This window comes from Oncorhynchus kisutch, linkage group LG2 (genome assembly GCF_002021735.2).
Source record: "Oncorhynchus kisutch isolate 150728-3 linkage group LG2, Okis_V2, whole genome shotgun sequence".
NCBI lineage: Eukaryota > Metazoa > Chordata > Actinopteri > Salmoniformes > Salmonidae > Oncorhynchus > Oncorhynchus kisutch.
This window is the reverse complement of record NC_034175.2, coordinates 14,286,781-14,310,490: the sequence shown is the minus strand read 5'-3', so window position 1 is coordinate 14,310,490 and position 23,710 is coordinate 14,286,781. Positions and strand designations below refer to the sequence as shown.

The 23,710-nt window shown below is 47.2% G+C and overlaps 1 protein-coding gene across 3 annotated transcripts in view; it reads right to left on the bottom strand.

The window, feature by feature from the left end:
• Positions 1-21,514, bottom strand: part of LOC109901694 (regulation of nuclear pre-mRNA domain-containing protein 2) — a 38,430-nt gene extending 16,916 nt beyond the window's left edge. Inside the window, exons 1-2 of one of the 3 annotated variants that reach the window (XM_031788259.1) lie at positions 21,322-21,514; positions 5,758-5,826 (exon numbers count right to left, since the gene is read on the bottom strand). In XM_031788259.1, coding sequence (XP_031644119.1) covers positions 5,758-5,812 — 55 coding nt within the window. In that variant the 5' untranslated portion in view covers positions 5,813-5,826; positions 21,322-21,514. Of the gene's footprint in view, positions 1-5,757; positions 5,827-13,402; positions 14,218-21,081; positions 21,213-21,321 lie in introns of those variants that run through there. The other 2 variants (XM_031788257.1, XM_031788254.1) reach the window with 2 other exon arrangements.
• Between the last annotated feature and the right edge of the window lie 2,196 nt (positions 21,515-23,710).

Sequence of the window (23,710 nt, the reverse complement as noted above, 5' to 3'; positions counted from 1 at the left end):
GACAGCTCCACACCGCTCTGGACAGCTCCACACCGCTCTGGACAGCTCCACACCACTCTGGACAGCTCCACACCGCTCTGGACAGCTCCACACTGCTCTGGACAGCTCCACACTGCTCTGGACAGCTCCACACTACACACTGCTCTGGACAGCTCCACACTACTCACTACTCTGGACAGCTCCACATTGCTCTGGACAGCTCCACACTGGTCTGGATAGCTCCACACTGGTCTGGACAGCTCCACACTGGTCTGGATAGCTCCACACTGCTCTGGATAGCTCCACACTGCTCTGGATAGCTCCACACTGCTCTGGACAGCTCCACACTGCTCTAGACAGCGCCACACTACTCTGGACAGCTCCACACTACTCTGGACAGCTCCACACTACTCTGGACAGCTCCACACTACTCTGGACAGCTCCACACTACTCTGGACACTACTCTGGACAGCTCCACACTACTCTGGACCCTACTCTGGACAGCTCCACACTACTCTGGACACTACTCTGGACAGCTTCACACTACTCTGGACAGCACCACACTACTCTGGAGACTACTCTGGACAGCTCCACACTACTCTGTACAGCTCCACACTGCTCTGGACACTGCTCTGGGCAGCGCCACACTATTCTGGACAGCTCCACACTGCTCTGGACAGCGCCACACTACTCTGGACAGCGCCACACTACTCTGGACAGCTCCACACTGCTTGAGACAGCGCCACACTACTCTGGACAGCGCCACACTACTCTGGACACTACTCTGGACAGCGCCACACTACTCTGGACAGCTCCACACTGCTCTGGACACTACTCTGGACAGCGCTACACTACTCTGGACAGCGCCACACTACTTTGGACAGCTCCACACTACTTTGGACAGCGCCACACTACTCTGGACACTACTCTGGACAGCGCCACACTACTCTGGACAGCTCCACACTGCTCTGGACACTACTCTGGACAGCGCTACACTACTCTGGACAGCGCCACACTACTCTGGACAGCTCCACACTACTCTGGACAGCGCTACACTACTCTGGACAGCGCCACACTGCTCTGGACAGCTCCACACTGCTCTAGACAGCGCCACACTACTCTGGACAGCTCCACACTGCTCTGGAGAGCTCCACACTGCTCTGGACAGCTCCACACTACTCTGGACAGCGCACACACTACTCTGGACAGCTCCACGCTACTCTGGACAGCTCCACACTACTCTGGACAGCTCCACACTACTCTGGACCCTACTCTGGACAGCTCCACACTACTCTGGACACTACTCTGGACAGCTTCACACTACTCTGGACAGCACCACACTACTCTGGACAGCTCCACACTACTCTGGACACTACTCTGGACAGCGCTACACTACTCTGGACAGCGCCACACTACTCTGGACAGCGCCACACTACTCTGGACAGCTCCACACTACTTTGGACAGCGCCACACTACTCTGGACACTACTCTGGACAGCGCCACACTACTCTGGACAGCTCCACACTGCTCTGGACACTACTCTGGACAGCGCTACACTACTCTGGACAGCGCTACACTACTCTGGACAGCGCCACACTACTCTGGACAGCGCCACACTACTCTGGACAGCCCCACACGACTCTCAACAGCCCCACACGACTCTCAACAGCCCCACACGACTCTGGAGAGCCCCACACTACTCTGGACAGCTCCACGCTACTCTGGACACTACTCTGGACAGCTCCACACTACTCTGGACACTACTCTGGACACTACTCTGGACACTACTCTGGACACTACTCTGGACATCTCCACACTACTCTGGACACTACTCTGGACAGCGCCACACTACTCTGGACAGCTCCACACTACTCTGGACACTACTCTGGACAGCGCCACACTACTCTGGACAGCCCCACACTACTCTGGAGACTACTCTGGACAGCTCCACACTACTCTGGACACTGCTCTGGACAGCGCCACACTATTCTGGACAGCTCCACACTGCTCTGGACAGCGCCACACTACTCTGGACAGCGCCACACTACTCTGGACAGCGCCACACTACTCTGGACAGCGCCACACTACTCTGGACAGCGCCACACTACTCTGGACAGCGCCACACTACTCTGGACACTATTCTGGACAGCTCCACACTACTCTGGACAGCTCCACACTGCACTGGACAGCGCCACACTACTCTGGACAGCGCCACACTACTCTGGACACTGCTCTAGACAGCACCACACTACTCTGGACAGCACCACACTACTCTGGACAGCGCCACACTACTCTGGACAGCTCCACACTGCTCTGAACACTACTCTGGACAGCGCCACACTACTCTGGACAGCGCCACACTACTCTGGACAGCGCCACACTACTCTGGACAGCGCCACACTACTCTGGACAGCGCCACACTACTCTGGACAGCGCCACACTACTCTGGACAGCCCCACACTACTCTGGACAGCCCCACACTACTCTGGACAGCCCCACACTACTCTGGACACTACTCTGGTCAGCTCCACACTACTCTGGACACTACTCTGGACACTACTCTGGACAGCTCCACACTACTCTGGACAGCTCCACACTACTCTGGACACTACTCTGGACAGCTCCACACTACTCTGGACACTACTCTGGACAGCGCCACACTACTCTGGACACATCCACGCTACTCTGGACAGCTCCACGCTACTCTGGACAGCTCCACACTACTCTGGACACTACTCTGGACAGCTCCACAATGCTCTGGACAGCGCCACACTACACTGGACAGCCCCACACAACTCTGGACAGCTCCACACTACTCTGGACACTACTCTGGACAGCTCCACGCTACTCTGGACACTACTCTGGACAGCTCCACACTACTCTGGACACTACTCTGGACAGCTCCACACAACTCTGGACACTGCTCTGGACAGCGCCACACTACTCTGGACAGAGCCACACTACTCTGGACAGCCCCACACTCCTCTGGACACTACTCTGGACAGCTCCACACTGCTCTGGATAGCGCTACACTACTCTGGACAGTGCCATACTACTCTGGACAGCCCCACACTGCTCTGGACAGCTCCACACTACTCTGGACAGCTCCACACTGCTCGGGACAGCGCCACACTACTCTGGACAGCTCCACACTGCTCTGGACAGCTCCACACTGCTCTGGACAGCTCCACACTGCTCTGGACAGCTCCACACTGCTCTGGACAGCTCCACACTGCTCTGGACAGCTCCACACTGCTCTGGACAGCTCCACACTGCTCTGGACAGCTCCACACTACTCTGGACAGCTCCACACTGCTCTGGACAGCTCCACACTGCTCTGGACAGCTCCAGACTGCTCTGGACAGCTCCACACTACTCTGGACAGCGCCACCCTACTCTGGCCAGCTCCATACTGCTCTGGACACTACTCTGGACAGCTCCACACTACTCTGGCACTACTCTGGACAGCTCCACACTACTCTGAACAGCTCCACACTACTCTGGACACTACTCTGGACAGCTCCACACTACTCTGGACATTACTCTGGACAGCTCCACACTGCTCTGGACAGCGCCACACTACTCTGGACAGCGCCACACTACTCTGGACACTGCTCTGGACAGCGCCACACTACTCTGGACAGCGCCACACTACTCTGGACAGCTCCACACTGCTCTGGACAGCGCCACACTACTCTGGACAGCTCCACACTGCTCTGGACAGCTCCACACTACTCTGGAGACTACTCTGGACAGTGCCACACTGCTCTGGACAGCTCCACACTACTCTGGACACTACTCTGGACAGCTCCACACTGCTCTGGACAGCTCCACACTACTCTGGACAGCTCCACACTGAGCTCCACACTGCTCTGGACAGCTCCACACTACTCTGGACAGCTCCACACTACTCTGGACAGCTCCACACTACTCTGGACAGCTCCACACTGCTCTGGACAGCTCCACACTACTCTGGACAGCTCCACACTGCTCTGGACAGCTCCACACTACTCTGGACAGCTCCACACTGCTCTGGACAGCTCCACACTACTCTGGACAGCTCCACACTACTCTGGACAGCTCCACACTACTCTGGACAGCTCCACACTGCTCTGGACAGCGCCACACTACTCTGGACAGCTCCATACTGCTCTGGACACTACTCTGGACAGCTCCACACTACTCTGGCACTACTCTGGACAGCTCCACACTACTCTGGACAGCTCCACACTACTCTGGACACTACTCTGGACAGCTCCACACTACTCTGGACATTACTCTGGACAGCTCCACACTGCTCTGGACAGCGCCACACTACTCTGGACAGCGCCACACTACTCTGGACACTGCTCTGGACAGCGCCACACTACTCTGGACAGCGCCACACTACTCTGGACAGCTCCACACTGCTCTGGACAGCTCCACACTGCTCTGGACAGCTCCACACTACTCTGGAGACTACTCTGGACAGTGCCACACTGCTCTGGACAGCTCCACACTACTCTGGACACTACTCTGGACAGCTCCACACTGCTCTGGACAGCTCCACACTACTCTGGACAGCTCCACACTACTCTGGACAGCTCCACACTGAGCTCCACACTGCTCTGGACAGCTCCACACTACTCTGGACAGCGCCACACTGCTCTGGACAGCTCCACACTACTCTGGACAGCTCCACACTACTCTGGACAGCTCCACACTACTCTGGACAGCTCCACACTACTCTGGACAGCTCCACACTACTCTGGACAGCTCCACACTGCTCTGGACAGCGCCACACTGCTCTGGACAGCGCCACACTACTCTGGACAGCTCCATACTGCTCTGGACACTACTCTGGACAGCTCCACACTACTCTGGCACTACTCTGGACAGCTCCACACTACTCTGGACAGCTCCACACTACTCTGGACACTACTCTGGACAGCTCCACACTACTCTGGACACTACTCTGGACAGCTCCACACTGCTCTGGACAGCGCCACACTACTCTGGACAGCGCCACACTACTCTGGACACTGCTCTGGACAGCGCCACTACTCTGGACAGCGCCACACTACTCTGGACAGCTCCACACTACTCTGGACAGCTCCACACTACTCTGGACAGCTCCACACTGCTCTGGACAGCGCCACACTGCTCTGGACAGCGCCACACTACTCTGGACAGCTCCACACTGCTCTGGACAGCTCCACACTACTCTGGAGACTACTCTGGACAGTGCCACACTGCTCTGGACAGCTCCACACTACTCTGGACACTACTCTGGACAGCTCCACACTGCTCTGGACAGCTCCACACTACTCTGGACAGCTCCACACTGCTCTGGACAGCTCCACACTGAGCTCCACACTGCTCTGGACAGCTCCACACTACTCTGGACAGCGCCACACTACTCTGGACAGTGCCACACTGCTCTGGACAGCTCCACACTGCTCTGGACAGCTCCACACTGCTCTGGACAGCTCCACACTACTCTGGACAGCTCCACACTGCTCTGGACAGCGCCACACTGCTCTGGACAGCGCCACACTGCTCTGGACAGCGCCACACTACTCTGGACAGCTCCACACTGCTCTGGACAGCTCCACACTACTCTGGACAGCTCCACACTACTCTGGACAGCTCCACACTACTCTGGACAGCTCCACATAACTCAACTGAATCAGAGATGGATGACTGCTACCGTCACATTCCCCCTTTTCGCCTCAATAAAGTATTATCTCATGTGACCTTATCATAACTGTTCATACATCTCTGGACTTAACGACATACCTGAGCAGAGCAGCAAGCTCAGCACCACCGCCACACTGACTGTCTTCATCTTCATCAGATCTCCTGGCTCTGGAAAGAAGGAGAGATGAAGGGAAGATAAAAATAAAGGAAAGATTGAGTATAAACAAAAATCGTGTTTGATAAGTGGCACATTAGAATATATGCCACATATATGCCACTCCATCTCTATCTGTCCCCTCCACATCCTCCCTCAGTTGTTCTTTCTGTGTCTCCATCTGATTGTGTTTGGATGGGTGGGGGTGAGGGTGAGGGAGGTGCTCCCTTAGCTAATTCATAGACAATGATAGAATGTTGTGGTGGTGACATCATCTCATGGTGACATCAGCGCATGAAGTGGAGCCGAGAGAATGTCCTTTGGATCACTTAACTTGTCTGACATCATCTTGGATTTAAAGATTTAGCAATTTTAGCTGAGAGAATCTGATTATATTCAAATTTTAAAGAGGTAATTTGTTTATGTTTCTCCATAGATGGGTGGCTAGCATTCTCCCTATCCAGTAAGTGAATTTGTCCCTCCAGTTCTTCCAGTTTTCCTCTGTTTTGCATACTCCTGGCAGCCTGAAAGGAGATGATACAGCCTCTCAGATAAGCCTTCAGTGTTTCCCACAATAATGCTGGGGAGGTCTCTGTGTTGTCGTTGGTATCAAAGAAAAATGTAATTTGGTCTTTAAGATATTCACAGAATGTTGGTTCTGTGAGGAGCTGAGGATTCAACCTCCAGACCCTCTCGTTTGGTACAATGTCACCCAATCTCAGGGAGAAGGTGAGTGGACTGTGGTCCGAGATTATAATATCATGATACCTCACATTACAGGTATAGGGGAGTAGTCTAGCATCCAACAAAAAGTAGTCAATTCGAGTGTAAACCTTGTGAACATGAGTAAAAGGAGTATTCCCTACCCGTAGGGTTAGCGATCCTCCATATATCAAATAAGTTCGAATTTTTTATGTAGGTATTCAAGAATTCGCTTGAATAGGAGGTAGGGGTTCGCCGGGTAGAGGATCTATCCAAATATTGGTCTAGCACACAGTTAAGGAATCAGGGCAAGGACTCTTTTGAAAAAAGAGGGGTTGTCAATGTTTGGCCCATAGATATTTAGTAGAGTTACTGAGGTAGAGTGGATTTCTCCTATTGCGATCACATACCGACCCTCTTTATCCGCAATAGTGGTTTTATGTAGAAAGGGAATTCCTTTCCGTACCAGAATCGCTGTGCCTCTCGTCTTGGCAGAGAAGTTAGAGTGATACACTTGCCCCACCCACCTACACTTAAGTCTGCTATGAGAGTTATTCTTCAGATGGGTTTCTTCAAAAATATAATATCAGACGAGAGTGCTTTCAAGTGGGCTAGGACCTTGCCCCTCTTAATTGGTTCGTTTAAACCCTTGACATTCCAGGAAGTGAAAGTAAGCCCCGCCCTCCTCTCGTTTGTAGTTCCTATGGTGGCCTGCATACCATGTAACTTGATAAAAAGGTAAGAAAGCGCACCAAACCATCACGATCAGCATATGTAGCACCCACACCCGAGCAGTATCCAACCCACCCCTCCCCCCCTGCAAGCACCTTTACTTCCCACCCTGTTCCCCAACACTCACCCCCCCCATCAATCCACATTTAACAGGCATGTACAAACAGGAGAGAAAAAAAAGGAAAAATAAAAATAATAAACACATTGTCTGGCCGATGCCAAAGAAGCACGGCGCGACCTCGAACAAGAGGTAAAACAAAAATAAAATCCCAACTATACGTTCACCTCTCACTATCCTGGAACTTCTACTAACATATGAACTGAGGAGGCTCCCGCGAGTTAAGTGTTCAGTTAGCATCTAATAAACCTAAACCGAATAAGTTGCAACTTAAACATATTGCGCATTTAAGCGTCATCCTGGGTCAATCCCAGAGTTAAGCAAGATATAGCCTCAAGATTATATTGCTAAGCACTGCCGGTCAAAAAATAAACCATCCGCAACCGACATAGTCAGCCGTACCTTTACATACTGTGGGTCAGGAGATCGGAACAAGGATTTGTTCAATTAAACGTTCCCCCATAAAAAAAACATGTTTAATAAAAATAAAATATATACATATACACACACATACATATACATACATATATACACACACATGTATACATACACACACATACATACACACACACATACATACACATACCTATATATACACATACCCACAAAAAAAATCATATATAAAAATATATATTTAAAGAATATGTATATACATCCATATGCACACCTACACATACAAACATTCATACCCCAGAATAACAATCTACACTGATTTAAAATATACACATACATAATACTAAAATACTAAGAGAAAATAGTAATAAAGTACAAATAGTAATTATATGTACGCACACCTACACAGACATAAGCACTACAGAGGGCTGGTGGGACTCTAGTCGGGAGAGCGGCCCACGGCCAGACAAAGGCAGAACCGCACAAAACATCAACCTGCTAACCAGGTGTCTGCCCCCTCCCAACCATCACCCCCAGTCCCCTGCAAGCAATAAATAAATGGTATGGTAGTAAGAATAGTGTAAGGATTGTAAAATAAATAACGAAACAAAACAAAAGTGGGGGAGTATAAGTATATCCGTCCGAAGGTGTCAGTGATCAAACCTGGAAGTAAAAAATATGCATCGCTGAGCACAGCCGGGATGAAAGTGAATTTAACGTTAAATGAGAGCTCTGACCGCCCTCCATTGGTCTGCTCAGCGTTTTACATGTTCAGTAGCCCTTGTTGAGCCCGTTTAATACGTTTTCACCCAGTATGGTATAGTATGGATTCGAGTCCATGAGCAGACCCTAACACGCAATAACAAGGCACTCTAACCTGTACGGGGGATTGGTGTATATCCCCGGATAAACTTCTCTGCGTCCAAAACCGAGGAGAGCCAAATCTTCTCACCGGAAGGCGGGGTAATTCTTAGTCTTGCAGGGAAGAGTAGGGCTGGGCGAAGATGGAGTTTGTAGAGTTTGGTCATGACATCTCTGTAGTCGGCGCGATGCTTTGCCACATCGGGCGCATAATCCTCATAGACACGGAATGGATGCCCTTTATGTGACAGGTTGCCCCTCATTCGAGCTTCACGCAGGATAAGATCCTTGGTCTTGAAACTGTGACAACAGATGATTACTGGGCGAGGACGTTGGCCCGGTCCAGGCACTGGGACAAGGGAGCGATGTGCGCGGTCCAGCTGGGGATCCGAATCCAAAACATCCGATCCCATTGCATCCTTCAATAGCTTGGCGAAGAAGTCGGTGGGGCGAGAGCCCGCCTCTACCCCCTCTGCCAGACCCACAACGCGAAGGTTATTACGTCTGGATCCGCCCTCCAGGTCCACCACTTTCACTGAAAGCCTCTGCACAGTATCCTGCAATGACGTGCATAGCTTCTCTAACTCGTCGATCCTACCAGCGTTGAATTCAGAAGCTTTCTCAAGGTCCACAATACTCTGGCCATGCGAAGCGACCGTTCGAATGATGCTCTCGATTTTGGTGTCCAGTTCAGCAATAGTGGCCTTAAGATCCTCAGCTATAGCAACACGTAGCTCCCCCAAAGCCCGGGTAAGTTCTGTAAGTGTCACGTTGTTGCATGTGCCTCCCGCCATGTCTGTCTCGTTGTTTAGTGGGGAGTAGGCCTCCGCTGTGGATTTATTGTCCTTTGGTCGCTTATTACTCGGCATTTTCATATAAAAAGTTACAATCTTGTATTAGAAAGAAACGTTTGTTGTAAAAAGTGCCACAACGTAGGTTAAATTAGATTATTTTGCAAAAAAGTTGCAGGAGCCTCTCACGCACAGCCGTTTTTTTAAATTTCACCTTTATTTAACCAGGTAGGCTAGTTGAGAACAAGTTCTCATTTGCAACTGCGACCTGGCCAAGATAAAGCATAGCAGTGTGAGCATACAACAAAGAGTTACACATGGAGTAAACAATTAACAAGTCAATAACACAGTAGAAAACGAAGGGGGGGTCTATATACAATGTGTGCAAAAGGCATGAGGAGGTAGGCAAATAATTACAATTTTGCAGATTAACACTGGAGTGATAAAAGATCAGATGGTCATGTACAGGTAGAGATATTGGTGTGCAGAAGAGCAGAAAAGTAAATAAATAAAAACAGTACGGGGATGAGGTAGGTGAAAAGGGTGGGCTATTTACCAATAGACTATGTACAGCTGCAGCGATCGGTTAGCTGCTCAGATAGCTGATGTTTGAAGTTGGTGAGGGAGATGAAAGTCTCCAACTTCAGCGATTTTTGCAATTCGTTCCAGTCACAGGCAGCAGAGTACTGGAACGAAAGGCGGCCAAATGAGGTGTTGGCTTTAGGGATGATCAGTGAGATACACCTGCTGGAGCGCGTGCTACGGATGGGTGTTGCCATCGTGACCAGTGAGCTGAGATAAGGCGGAGCTTTACCTAGCATAGACTTGTAGATGACCTGGAGCCAGTGGGTCTGGCGACGAATATGTAGCGAGGGCCAGCCGACTAGAGCATACAAGTCGCAGTGGTGGGTAGTATAAGGTGCTTTAGTGACAAAACGGATGGCACTGTGATAGACTGCATCCAGTTTGCTGAGTAGAGTGTTGGAAGCCATTTTGTAGATGACATCGCCGAAGTCGAGGATTGGTAGGATAGTCAGTTTTACTAGGGTAAGCTTGGCGGCTTGAGTGAAGGAGGCTTTGTTGCGGAATAGAAAGCCGACTCTTGATTTGATTTTCGATTGGAGATGTTTGATATGAGTCTGGAAGGAGAGTTTGCAGTCTAGCCAGACACCTAGGTACTTATAGACGTCCACATATTCTAGGTCGGAACCATCCAGGGTGGTGATGCTAGTCGGGCATGCAGGTGCAGGCAGCGACCGGTTGAAAAGCATGCATTTGGTTTTACTAGCGTTTAAGAGCAGTTGGAGGCCACGGAAGGAGTGTTGTATGGCATTGAAGCTTGTTTGGAGGTTAGATAGCACAGTGTCCAAAGACGGGCCGAAAGTATATAGAATGGTGTCGTCTGCGTAGAGGTGGATCAGGGAATCGCCCGCAGCAAGAGCAACATCATTGATATACACAGAGAAAAGAGTCGGCCCGAGAATTGAACCCTGTGGCACCCCCATAGAGACTGCCAGAGGACCGGACAGCATGCCCTCCGATTTGACACACTGAACTCTGTCTGCAAAGTAATTGGTGAACCAGGCAAGGCAGTCATCCGAAAAACCGAGGCTACTGAGTCTGCCGATAAGAATATGGTGATTGACAGAGTCGAAAGCCTTGGCGAGGTCGATGAAGACGGCTGCACAGTACTGTCTTTTATCGATGGCGGTTATGATGTCGTTTAGTACCTTGAGTGTGGCTGAGGTGCACCCATGACCGGCTCGGAAACCAGATTGCACAGCGGAGAAGGTACGGTGGGATTCGAGATGGTCAGTGACCTGTTTGTTGACTTGGCTTTCGAAGACCTTAGATAGGCAGGGCAGGATGGATATAGGTCTGTAACAGTTTGGGTCCAGGGTGTCTCCCCCTTTGAACAGGGGGATGACTGCGGCAGCTTTCCAATCCTTGGGGATCTCAGACGAGATGAAAGAGAGGTTGAACAGGCTGGTAATAGGGGTTGCGACAATGGTGGCAGATAGTTTCAGAAATAGAGGGTCCAGATTGTCAAGCCCAGCTGATTTGTACGGGTCCAGGTTTTGCAGCTCTTTCAGAACATCTGCTATCTGGATTTGGGTAAAGGAGAACCTGGAGAGGCTTGGGCGAGGAGCTGCGGGGGGGGCGGAGCTGTTGGCCGAGGTTGAAGTAGCCAGGCGGAAGGCATGGCCAGCCGTTGAGAAATGCTTATTGAAGTTTTCGATAATCATGGATTTATCAGTGGTGACCGTGTTACCTAGCCTCAGTGCAGTGGGCAGCTGGGAGGAGGTGCTCTTGTTCTCCATGGACTTCAGTGTCCCAGAACTTTTTGGAGTTGGAGCTACAGGATGCAAACTTCTGCCTGAAGAAGCTGGCCTTAGCTTTCCTGACTGACTGCGTGTATTGGTTCCGGACTTCCCTGAACAGTTGCATATCACGGGGACTATTCGATGCTATTGCAGTCCGCCACAGGATGTTTTTGTGCTGGTCGAGGGCAGTCAGGTCTGGGGTGAACCAAGGGCTGTATCTGTTCTTAGTTCTGCATTTTTTGAACGGAGCATGCTTATCTAAAATGGTGAGGAAGTTACTTTTAAAGAATGACCAGGCATCCTCAACTGACGGGATGAGGTCAATGTCCTTCCAGGATACCCGGGCCAGGTCGATTAGAAAGGCCTGCTCACAGAAGTGTTTTAGGGAGCGTTTGACAGTGATGAGGGGTGGTCGTTTGACTGCGGCTCCGTAGCGGATACAGGCAATGAGGCAGTGATCGCTGAGATCCTGGTTGAAGACAGCGGAGGTGTATTTGGAGGGCCAGTTGGTCAGGATGACGTCTATGAGGGTGCCCTTGTTTAGAGTTAGGGTTGTACCTGGTGGGTTCCTTGATGATTTGTGTGAGATTGAGGGCATCTAGCTTAGATTGTAGGACTGGCGGGGTGTTAAGCATATCCCAGTTTAGGTCACCTAACAGAACAAACTCTGAAGCTAGATGGGGGGCGATCAATTCACAAATGGTGTCCAGGGCACAGCTGGGAGCTGAGGGGGGTCGGTAGCAGGCGGCAACCGTGAGAGACTTATTTCTGGAGAGAGTAATTTTCAAAATTAGTAGTTCGAACTGTTTGGGTATGGACCTGGAAAGTATGACATTACTTTGCAGGCCATCTCTGCAGTAAACTGCAACTCCTCCCCCTTTGGCAGTTCTATCTTGACGGAAGATGTTATAGTTGGGTATGGAAATCTCTGAATTTTTGGTGGCCTTCCTGAGCCAGGATTCAGACACAGCAAGGACATCAGGGTTAGCAGAGTGTGCTAAAGCAGTGAGTAAGACAAACTTAGGGAGGAGGCTTCTGATGTTGACATGCATGAAACCAAGGCTTTTTCGAACACAGAAGTCAACAAATGAGGGTGCCTGGGGACATGCAGGGCCTGGGTTTACCTCCACATCACCCGCGGAACAGAGAAGGAGTAGTATGAGGGTGCGGCTAAAGGCTATCAAAACTGGTCGCCTAGAGCGTTGGGGACAGAGAATAAGAGGAGCAGGTTTCTGGGCATGGTAGAATATATTCAGGGCATAATGCGCAGACAGGGGTATGGTGGGGTGCGGGTACAGCGGAGGTAAGCCCAGGCACTGGGTGATGATGAGAGAGGTTGTATCTCTGGACATGCTGGTAGTAATGGGTGAGGTCACCGCATGTGTGGGAGGTGGGACAAAGGAGTTATCAGGGGTATGAAGAGTGGAACTAGGGGCTCCATTGTGAACTAAAACAATGATAACTAACCTGAACAACAGTATACAAGGCATATTGACATTTGAGAGAGACATACAGCGAGGCATACAGTAATCACAGGTGTTGAATTGGGAAAGCTAGCTAAAACAGTAGGTGAGACAACAGCTAATCAGCTAGCACAACAACAGCAGGTAAAATGGCGTAGACTAGGCAACGGGGCCAACAGATAAAACAAACAAGCAGAATGGAGTACCGTGATTTATGGACAGTCCAGCGTGCATCAGCTATGTAGCCAAGAGATCAGTGTCCAGGGGGCAGCGGTGGATGGGGAAGGGAAGCTGGACTGGCGAGTGTTATCCAGGTTAAAAAAACGAACAATGACTAAATAGCTTGTAGCTAGTTAGCTGGTTAGCTTCTGGAGGTTCTTGAGTGTGTTCTAAAAATAAATAAAAAATAATAGCGATTCCGTATCACATTGGGTGAGGCAGGTTTCCGGAAGGTATAAACAAATTAAAAGTCAAAAGAGATAGAAAGTAAATATGGGTCCGGTGGGCGTTTGGGACGCGGCGATTCAGGCGGTTAGCAGGCCTGTGCTAACAAGCTAACAGTTTGTAGGCCCGGGCTAGACAAGGTAGCAGTTAGCGGACCGGAGCTGGACAAGCTAGCAGTTAGCAGGCCGAATTAGCAAGCAGGGAGATAGCGAGGGCTAGAGAGTTAGCCTTTGGGGGACGTCGCGATGGGGTGAGTCTGTTTATTCCTCTTCATGCGGTGACATCGATAGACCGGTCGTGGGCCCGGGTATTGTAGCTCAGGAGTATGCTACGGTGGTAGCGCAGGCCGGGCTAGCTTCAAGCTAAGTGGGTGGAAACGCTAGCCAGGGGTAATCATCCAGGGTTGCGGTTTAGCTAGATAGCTAGTTGTGAAGATCCAGCGTATTTGGAAGCTTAGGTTTAGCAAAATGTTTTTAAAGGGATAGCTATGTAAAAAACGAAAAATATGTAAAAAAACGAAAAATAAAAGGGACACGACACGACAGGACGACTTACTGCTACGCCATCTTGGATATTCACTCCAACATGCTAGCTCCGCCCTCCCTGATGTTATATTTTGACATGTACAAACGAGAGGCTCCCAATGGATCCAGACAGGGATTGGTATATTGATTAGGTGTCAGTGAACATTCCTGAATTAAAACAGCCTGGTAATAATTAATGGTAATTGGGACTGGGGGGAGCTGGGTAATTACTTGGCTGGGTTTCAAACAGAGATCCACCTTTTCCTTAATTACAGCCAGTTTGATACAGCAGGAAAATAATCCTGCAGCAACAGGAAATGTGAATTATTATGTGGATTATAATTAATGGACATTTTTGTAGGGGTTGATAAATTTTTCATTAGGGCAAATCAAGTCTGAAATTTCAAAGTGGATATTACAAACTTCAGAATCCCTTTGAAACCTCAAATACATTTCACATTTTAAATGTCCTGCATAGAAGGAAAGTTATTCTGCAACAGGATGCTTAATCAGGAGTGTAAACACTGTAGGACACTGCGATCCTGAACACTAGAGATGAAAGGAGATAGCATTTAGACACAGGCCTGAACTGTTGGCTGTGTGTGTGTGTGTGTGTGTGTGTGTGTGTGTGTGTGTGTGTGTGTGTGTGTGTGTGTGTGTGTGTGTGTGTGTGTGTGTGTGTGTGTGTGTGTGTGTGTGTGTGTGTGAAAGAGAGAGGGAATGTGTGTACAAAGCAGGAAGCATTAAGCCACCTGCAGAGACCCGATCTGTTGGCAGGAGCAGAAAACCTGCTGCTCTCATTTGTTAATGAGGACAATTAGCATGTGATAATGTCATAATTCCCCAACCACCATCTCTCTCTGCTACAAGACACTCTTATATAATCTTCTCCTCTCTCTGTTTCTCTCTCTCTCCCAGACTCTTACACCCTACACTGGGCAGAGAGCCGAGCCACTATCATAGCCTGAAAGCACAGTCATTTGATTAAATCTGAACCAAAAGACAGGGCACAGCGGAGCCCCAGAGGAGAGGGTCCCTCAGACAACACCAGCAACAACCACACATCAGTTGTGACCCCTTGGTACAGCCATGTTCTGTCTGTATAGGTTGATTCTGCGTTGGGACATGACGTTGGGAACACCTTGCTGTGTTCTTATTACCGAAGAATTACATGGTAATAAGAACATGTTTTTCTTAAACCTGTATTGTTGGTTAAGGGCTTGTAATGAAACATTTCACTGTATTCAGCATTTCACTGTTCTATTTGGTGCATGTGACAAATCAAATTGGATTTGATGTTATATCATAATGTGTGAACACAGGCGTGTGAAACATGTTCATATCTTTGTGTTACTACAGCACATAAGGGGAATTATCTGCGCTGTTGTTTTTAGAGGACCTGTGAAGCAGATAATCCAAGATCTTCTACTCCATTTAAGGAGGAAAAAATTGTTTTTGGAATCATTTGGGGCCAGAAACCTTACATAAAATCACATGTGAAAGGAACACGTGAAAAAACACGTGGTTTATGGACACGTGTGAACACAGGTGTAAACAAATCATGTGAAATATGTCACATGTAAAATAAAAAACATTCACATGAGTCAGACACGTAGTTTTCGGACACTTGTGACATTTCACATACATTTTTCATATGTGAACAAATCAAGTGAAAAATGTAATGTGGGAAAAGCAGACATGTGAGTCAGATGTGTTTTTTAAATATTTTTTTTAAATAAAAATAAAAAGGACAAATTTGACATGTTTTTTTTGTAAGGGAAACAACACCCTGGTGCCTCACTGGGTTTGCAGTGACACACACGCACACGCACACACACACACACACACACACACACACACACACACACACACACACACACACACACACACGCCTTCTCTCCTTTGGGCTTTTAACCATGGGCTGCCGGACTGGACCATCTGCTATCCTTCACTCCCTCCCTCTTTTCTTCCCTTCCTCTTTCTGTTTCTCTCTCTTTCTGTCCCCTATTCACCTAGACTTCTCTATCTGTCACTCGCTCTTCCTTCCTCAGTCCCTCTCTCTGTCCCTCTCTCAGTCCCTCTCTATCCAGTCCAGCTCTATCTGTCACTCTCTCTTCCTCCCTCAGTCCCTCTCTATCAGTCCCTCTCTATCAGTCCAGCTCTATCTGTCACTCTCTCTTCCTTCCTCAGTCTCTCTCTCAGTCCCTCTCTATCAGTCCCTCTATCAGTCCCTCTCTATCAGTCCCTCTCTCAGTCCCTCTCTATCAGTCCCTCTCTCTCAGTCCCTCTCTATCAGTCCAGCTCTATCTATCACTCTCTCTTCCTTCCTCAGTCCCTCTCTCTCAGTCCCGCTCTGTCCCTCTCTATCAGTCCAGCTCTATCTGTCACTCTCTCTTCCTTCCTCAGTCCCTCTATCAGTCCCTCTCTCAGTCCCTCTCTTATCAGCCCCTCTCTGTCCCTCTCTATCAGTCCCTCTCTATCAGTCCCTCTCTCAGTCCCTCTCTATCAGTCCCTCTCTCTCAGTCCCTCTCTATCAGTCCCTCTCTCAGTCCCTCTCTATCAGTCCCTCTCTCAGTCCCTCTCTATCAGTCCCTCTCTATCTTTCATGTATTTCACTCTCTTTTTACAGCCACCCTCTTTATTTTATTTTCCTGCCTCCCTCTCTCTATTTCTTCCCACATATCTTATCCTCTTTCCTTCCCTGCATCATCTTCTCATCGATCTTCCAATTTGTCCAGTTCTCTCTTTTTTTCTGTCTGACTCAGCTGTTACTTTCTCTCCTCTCCTGCTTTCTGTCCTTCTATCTTTTCTCATTCTATTTCCTGTTCTGCCTCATGCCACTCTCTCTATCCCTCTCTTCTCTCTCTTTATTTCCCATTCCATTTCTGCTATGCCTCCTCTGTCCTTCCCTCTAATTCTTCTTTCCTCCCCTCCCTCTCTTTCTCTCCCTCCCTCTCTCTTTCTCCTCTCATACCCCCTTTCACCCTCTCCTCCTCCTTATCTTATAAAATCTCAGCTCCAGCAGCATCCCACTCTGAACTCAAAGACTGTGTCTGTCTTCATCTGAGATGTGGGATTTGTTCCAAATGGCACCCTATGTATTCCACTACTTTTGACCAGGGTCCATACGGCTCTGATCAAAAGTAGGCCACTATATAGGGAATAGGGTGCCATTTGGGATGCAGCCTCTGAGTCTCTGGTCAATGAGAAGGGAGAGAGGAGGAGGTACAGACAGGCCTTTGTTGAGCTCCTTTAAAGAGGCGGAAAAGCCTTCAATGACTGCAGATGCATGAACCCCACAAAGATGTCTCTGTCTGTCTGTCCTTCATTCCTTCACCTTCACATCGTTTCCTTTATTCTCCTTGGCTTACATAACCCCAGTGGTTGGTGCATCTATCCCTTAATACTTCTGTCACTGTAATGAAGGCAAAGTATCCAGCAAGGAAATGCACACCCCAAACACACACACGCACTAGATACAATACACACACACACATGCACACACACTTGTCCATAAATCACGTAGACACAAACACACATGACCAATATTCACTTCCTCTCTCCTTCTTTCCCTCCTCTCCTCCCTCATCAGAAAATACATTCTTAAATCATGAAGTGTCAGAAAAGCAAAAGGTATCACTGCACCAACAGAACAGTACACAGGCTGAATGTTTACTTTAGGTGGTTTACTGGAGGTCATGGGTTTCTGGTTAGTTAAAATGACAATGGGTGCATCTCAATAGTCTCTCTTAGTCTCCTTTCCTTCATCTGCTCTGATGAGTGTAAAACTACTTGATAGGTGAAAGCAGATTCACAACAATACACATCAACCATATTGCTTTCATCAATTTTGTGGCAAGGAGGCGGATAAAGGAAAGGAGACAAGGGGAAGAAGCCACTTTAGACTGTTGAGATGCAGCCCTGGGCTGCCTGTCTGGAAGTGTTGTGTAAATCAAAATGGATGATGGATGAGGTCTCATACCACACAGACATAGACTGACTCTTCATGTCTCTATCTCACTGTACAGTTGAAGTCGGGAAGTTTACATACACCTGAGCCAAATACATTTGAACTCAGTTTTTCACAATTCCTGACATTTAATCCCAGTAAAAATTCCCTGTCTTAGGTCAGTTACGATCACCACTTTATTTTGAGAATGTGAAATGTCAGAATGGTAGTAGAGAGAATTCATATTTATATAATGAATATTTCAGCTTTTATTTCTTTCATCACGTTCCCAGTGGGTCAGAAGTTTACATGCTACCAAATACTAATTGAGTGTATTGCCATTAAATTGTTTAACTTAGGTCAAATGTTTCGGGTAGCCTTCCACAACTTTCCCACAATAAGTTTGGGGAATTTTGGCCCATTCATCCTGACAGAGTTGGTGTAACTGAGTCAGGTTTGTAGGCCTCTTTGCTCGCACACGCTTTTTCAGTTCTGCCCACAAATGTTCTATAGGATTGAGGGCTTTGTGATGGCCACTCCAATACCTTGACTTTGTTGTCCTTACGCCATTTTGCCACAACATTGGAAGTATGCTTGGGGTTATTGTCCATTTGGAAAACCCATTTGTGACCAAGCTTTAACTTCCTGATTGATGTCTTGAGATGTTGCTTCTATATATCCACATAATTTTCCCTCCTCATGATGCCATCTATTTTGTGAAGTGCACCAGTCCCTCCTGCAGCAAAGCACCCCCACAACATGATGCTGTCACCCACGTGCTTCACGGTTGGGATGGTGTTCTTCGGCTTGCAAGCCTCCCCCTTTCACCTCCAAACATAACGATGGTCATTATGGCCAAACAGTTCTATTTTTGTTTCATCAGACCAGAGGACATTTCTCCAGAAAGTACAATCTTTGTCCCCATGTGCAGTTGCAAACCGTAGTCTGGCTTTTTATGGTGGTTTTGGGGCAGTGGCTTCTTCCTTGCTAAGCAGCCTTTCAGGTTATGTCGATATAGGATACGTTTTACTGTGGATATAGATACTTTTGTACCTGTTCCTCCAGCATCTTCAGCAAGGTCCTTTGCTGTTGTTCTGTGATTGATTTGCACTTTTCACACCGAAGTATGTTCATCTCTAGGAGACAGAACGCGTCTCCTTCCTGAGCGGTATGACGGCTGCGTGGTCCCATGGTGTTTATACTTGCGTACTATTGTTTGTACAGATGAATGTGGTACCTTCAGGTGTTTGGAAATTGCTCCCAAGGATGAACCAGACTTGTGGAAGTCCACAATTTTTTTCTGAGGTCTTGGCTGATTTTCCCATGATGTCAAGCAAAGAGGCCATGAGTTTTAAGGTAGGCCTTGAAATTCATCCACAGGTACACCTCCAATTGACTCAAATGATGTCAATTAGCCTATCAAAAGCTTCTAAAGCCATGACATAATTTCCTGGAATTTTCCAAGCTGTTTAAAGGCACAGTCAACTTGTAAACAATTGTTGGAAAAATTACTTGTGTCATGCACAAAGTAGTTGTCCCAACCGACTTGCCAAAACTATAGTTTGTTAACAAGAAATTTGTGGAGTGGATGACAAACGAGTTTTAATGACTCCAACCTAAGTCTATGTAAACTTCTGACTTCAACTGTATTTCTCTCTATCCCTCTTTCTCTTAATCACTCTCTGTCTTTCTCTCTCTGTATTTCTCCCTCTCAGTCTCTCACTCTCTCTTATATATATGAAAGGAGTGGACAGGTTTCCACCATATTGCATTCACCTGTCAGATTTTGTCAGATCAGAGGTCATGAGGGGGAAGAGTGCTACAGTAAATGTCCTTATCCTCAACTCATCATTGTCTTTCAAGTGAGGACATAGAAAGACAACTCACAGATGAGATGTAGCTTCATCATTTCCTAATTGTGACAGTTGAAAATAGGCCATTACAGGAGGTAGCAATACATCAATCAGCATCACTTCCAGGTTACAGTCTTCCAATAAATATATATATGTGCCAAATTAGAGACAGACAGCAAAAACAAATAGGTGTGTAATGTGTTTCTATCATAACCAGAACATATAAAAATTATCCCCTCCCAACAGTAACAAGACATGGGAATATTCCCATATCTTTTGATTAGTCTCTTGTGTACAAGACAAACACGTGTTCATAAAATCCCAACAGATAAACCTGAGGATAAAAAGGCTTGAATAGCAGTGAAAAAATAGCAGTGAAAAAGGCTTGAACAGGCAGCGCAGACTCAGGCCACCATATGTCATCAACATATAAGCGGCGGGGGCGACACTGCACAGCACCGAAGGCAGCAGCGCGCCGGTACAGGCTGCAGGAGCACATCGTTCAATTTATAATGGATGGATGCTTTAAAAATAAAGGATTCAGTATAGGCTAAACCATTCGATTAAAAAAATAATAGTCCTACATATTAAGATATACTGATTAGAGACAGGATCCGTAGACTACTCATTTGCATTGATTAGATGTGTATTATGCATCAATAATCTTACAGTGCCAAACTGAGTCAAACAATTCATCTCTACATGAATTAACAGGTAATGCGAATTAAGGCGACATGTTGCATTCCATGATGGGAATATTCTCGGATATTTCAAATAACATAGCCTATTGCATATCCCCGTTAGGCTACATTGTTTCAGGGAGTTTTTCTTGTCATGGGCTATGGCTCAAATTCTGAAGCAATATCTTACATTAGGCTATAGGCCTAATCTAAATGGGCATAAATAGGGACAGGCATTGGACCGGCACGAGCCTATCCAACCTGTGTAGCTTAATGATTGCACCCGTGTGTGGCATTCTGTAGAGCAGACTGTGAAATCAGCATGGTAATGCATTATTGAAGACGTGTCCCATCATACCACCATCCCGATGATGCGCATAGTCTGTTTAATCGTTCCCCCCAATAAACGTAACAACCTAATCACAATTTTCTCACCTTTCATCTTCTCCGGAACAAGCACGCCCTGTTTTCATCCAATAAAGCACTTATCGGATAATAATCGGCTATTAACCTAACATCTCAATATGCAGGAAAGCCAACAGACACCCTCACGAGCATCTCACCAAAAACTGCAGAATTTAACCCGTCACGCACCAGGCGGCGAATTTATTTGAAGAATCTCATCACATCCACCACATGTAAAAATAAAAAAATGTATCCCCTTAGCTCACTCACCTTTAAATTCACACTACCTCCTCCGTATTGACAGAGTAGGCAACGTTATAACGTGTTTGTAGGAAGAGAAATATGTAGCCTAGGCTATTGATGCATGTATTTCTCTCCGTTCTTGGTGTCACCCTCCCTCTCAATCGCGCCCCCCCAAGAGCAGCACTTGACGACTGGGGCTGAACATTTGGAAGATGCTCAGAATATGTCGGCTTTTGCTCTCGGTCGGAGCCGCTCGACTATTCTCGGTAAACACCGGATTCGATTGCCCCAAGCAAGGCAACGATTGCCTGTTGTTTGTCTTTTTAACTGAAGTGGTTTATTTTCCTTATAATAAAACATAACAGCTGTATTGTGTATAGGCTATTCAGCCGAGACGTAGAAGTGAAGGCTGAATCGAAGGATTTAGTTCAACCTCAATCGAGTATATCTATGATGTATTAAAACATCTCAAAGACCAGACTATGCCAGAAGGAAGGGACAGAACACAGATAACATTCGTCCATTGACCGCCATTAATTGACCTAAAAACACACTTAATGAAATGGTAGCCAAAACATTATAAAACATCGAAACATATGCCATAAGAAATTTCCACCCCACAAAAATTCAATTTAACTAATCACTCAGAAGTTCAGTATGAAAGGTTTATTGGTCGGTAAATAAAGACACATTTAACTCCTACATACAAAGATGTAGATGGTCGAGCAGCATTAAACAATCAGTTCAGTCCTTTCTCTAAGATTGAAGAAATGTCCCTTCAGCAATCACAGCTAGTGAAGACCTGGTATATTCAACATTACCCTCGCGCAATAGACACACACATATATATGTTATCTTTATACAAAGGCGAGAGGATGGCTATTAATCAGGATACAGTTGAAGTCGGAAGTTTACATACACTTAGGTTGGAGTCATTAAAACTTGTTTTTCAACCACTCCACAAATCTCATTAACAAACTATCGTTTTGGCAAGTCGGTTAGGACATCTACTTTGTTCATGACACAAGTAATTTTCCCAACAATTGTTTACAGACAGATTATTTAACTTATAATTGACTGTATCACAATTCTAGTGGGTCAGAAGTTTACATACACTAAGTTGACTGTGCCTTTAAACAGCTTGGAAAATTCCAGAAAATGATGTCATGGATTTAGAAGCTTCTGATAGGCTAATTGACATCATTTGAGTCAATTGGAAGTGTACCTGTGGATGTATTTCAAGGCCGACCTTCAAACTCAGTGCCTCTTTGCTTGACATCATGGGCAAATCAAAGAAATCATCCAAGACCTCAGAATTTTTTTTTTTGACTTCCACAAGTCTGGTTCATCCTTGGGAGAAATTTCCAAATGCCTGAAGGTACCACGTTCATCTGTACAAACAATGGTACGCAAGTATAAACACCATGGGACCACGCAGCCGTCATAACGCTCAGGAAGGAGACGCGTTCTGTCTCCTAGAGATGAACGTACTTTGGTGCGAAAAGTGCAAATCAATCCCAGAACAACAGCAAAGGACCCTGCTGGAGGAAACAGGTACAAAAGTATCTATATCCACAGTAAAACAAGTCCTATATCGACATAACCTGAAAGGCAGCTCAGCAAGGAAGAAGCCATTGCTCCAAAACCGCCATAAAAAAAGCCAGGTTACAGTTTGCAACTGCACATGGGGACAAAGATCGTACTTTTTGGAGAAAAGTCCTCTGGTCTGATGAAACAAAAATAGAACTGTTTGGCCATAATGACCATTGTTATGTTTGGAGGAATAATGGGGAGGCTTGCAAGCCGAAGAACATCATCCCAACCGTGAAGCACGGGGGTGACAGCATCATGTTGTGGGGGTGCTTTCTGCAGGAGGGACTGGTGCACTTCACAAAATAGATGGCGTCATGAGGATGGAAAGTTATGTGGATATATTGAAGCAACATCAGGAAGTTAAAGCTTGGTCGCAAATGGGTCTTCCAAATGGACAATGACCCCAAGCATACTTCCAAAGTTGTGGCAAAATGGCTTAAGGACAACAAAGTCAAGGTATTGAAGTGACCTGACCTCATTCCCATAGAAAATTTGTGGGCAGAACTGAAAAAGCATGTGCGAGCAAGGAGGCCTACAAATCTGACTCAGTTATACACCAGCTCTGTCAGGAGGAATGGGCCAGGGGAGGCTTGTGGAAGGCTACCTGGGAACGTTTGACCCAAGTTAAACAATTTAAAGGCAATGCTACCAAATACTAATTGAGTGTATGTAAACTTCTGACCCACTGGGAATGTGATGAAAGAACTAAAAGCTGAAATAAATCACTCTACTTTAATTCTGACATTTCACATTCTTAAAATAAAGTGGTGATCGTAACTGACCTAAGGCAGGGAATTTTTACTAGGATTAAATTTCAGGAATT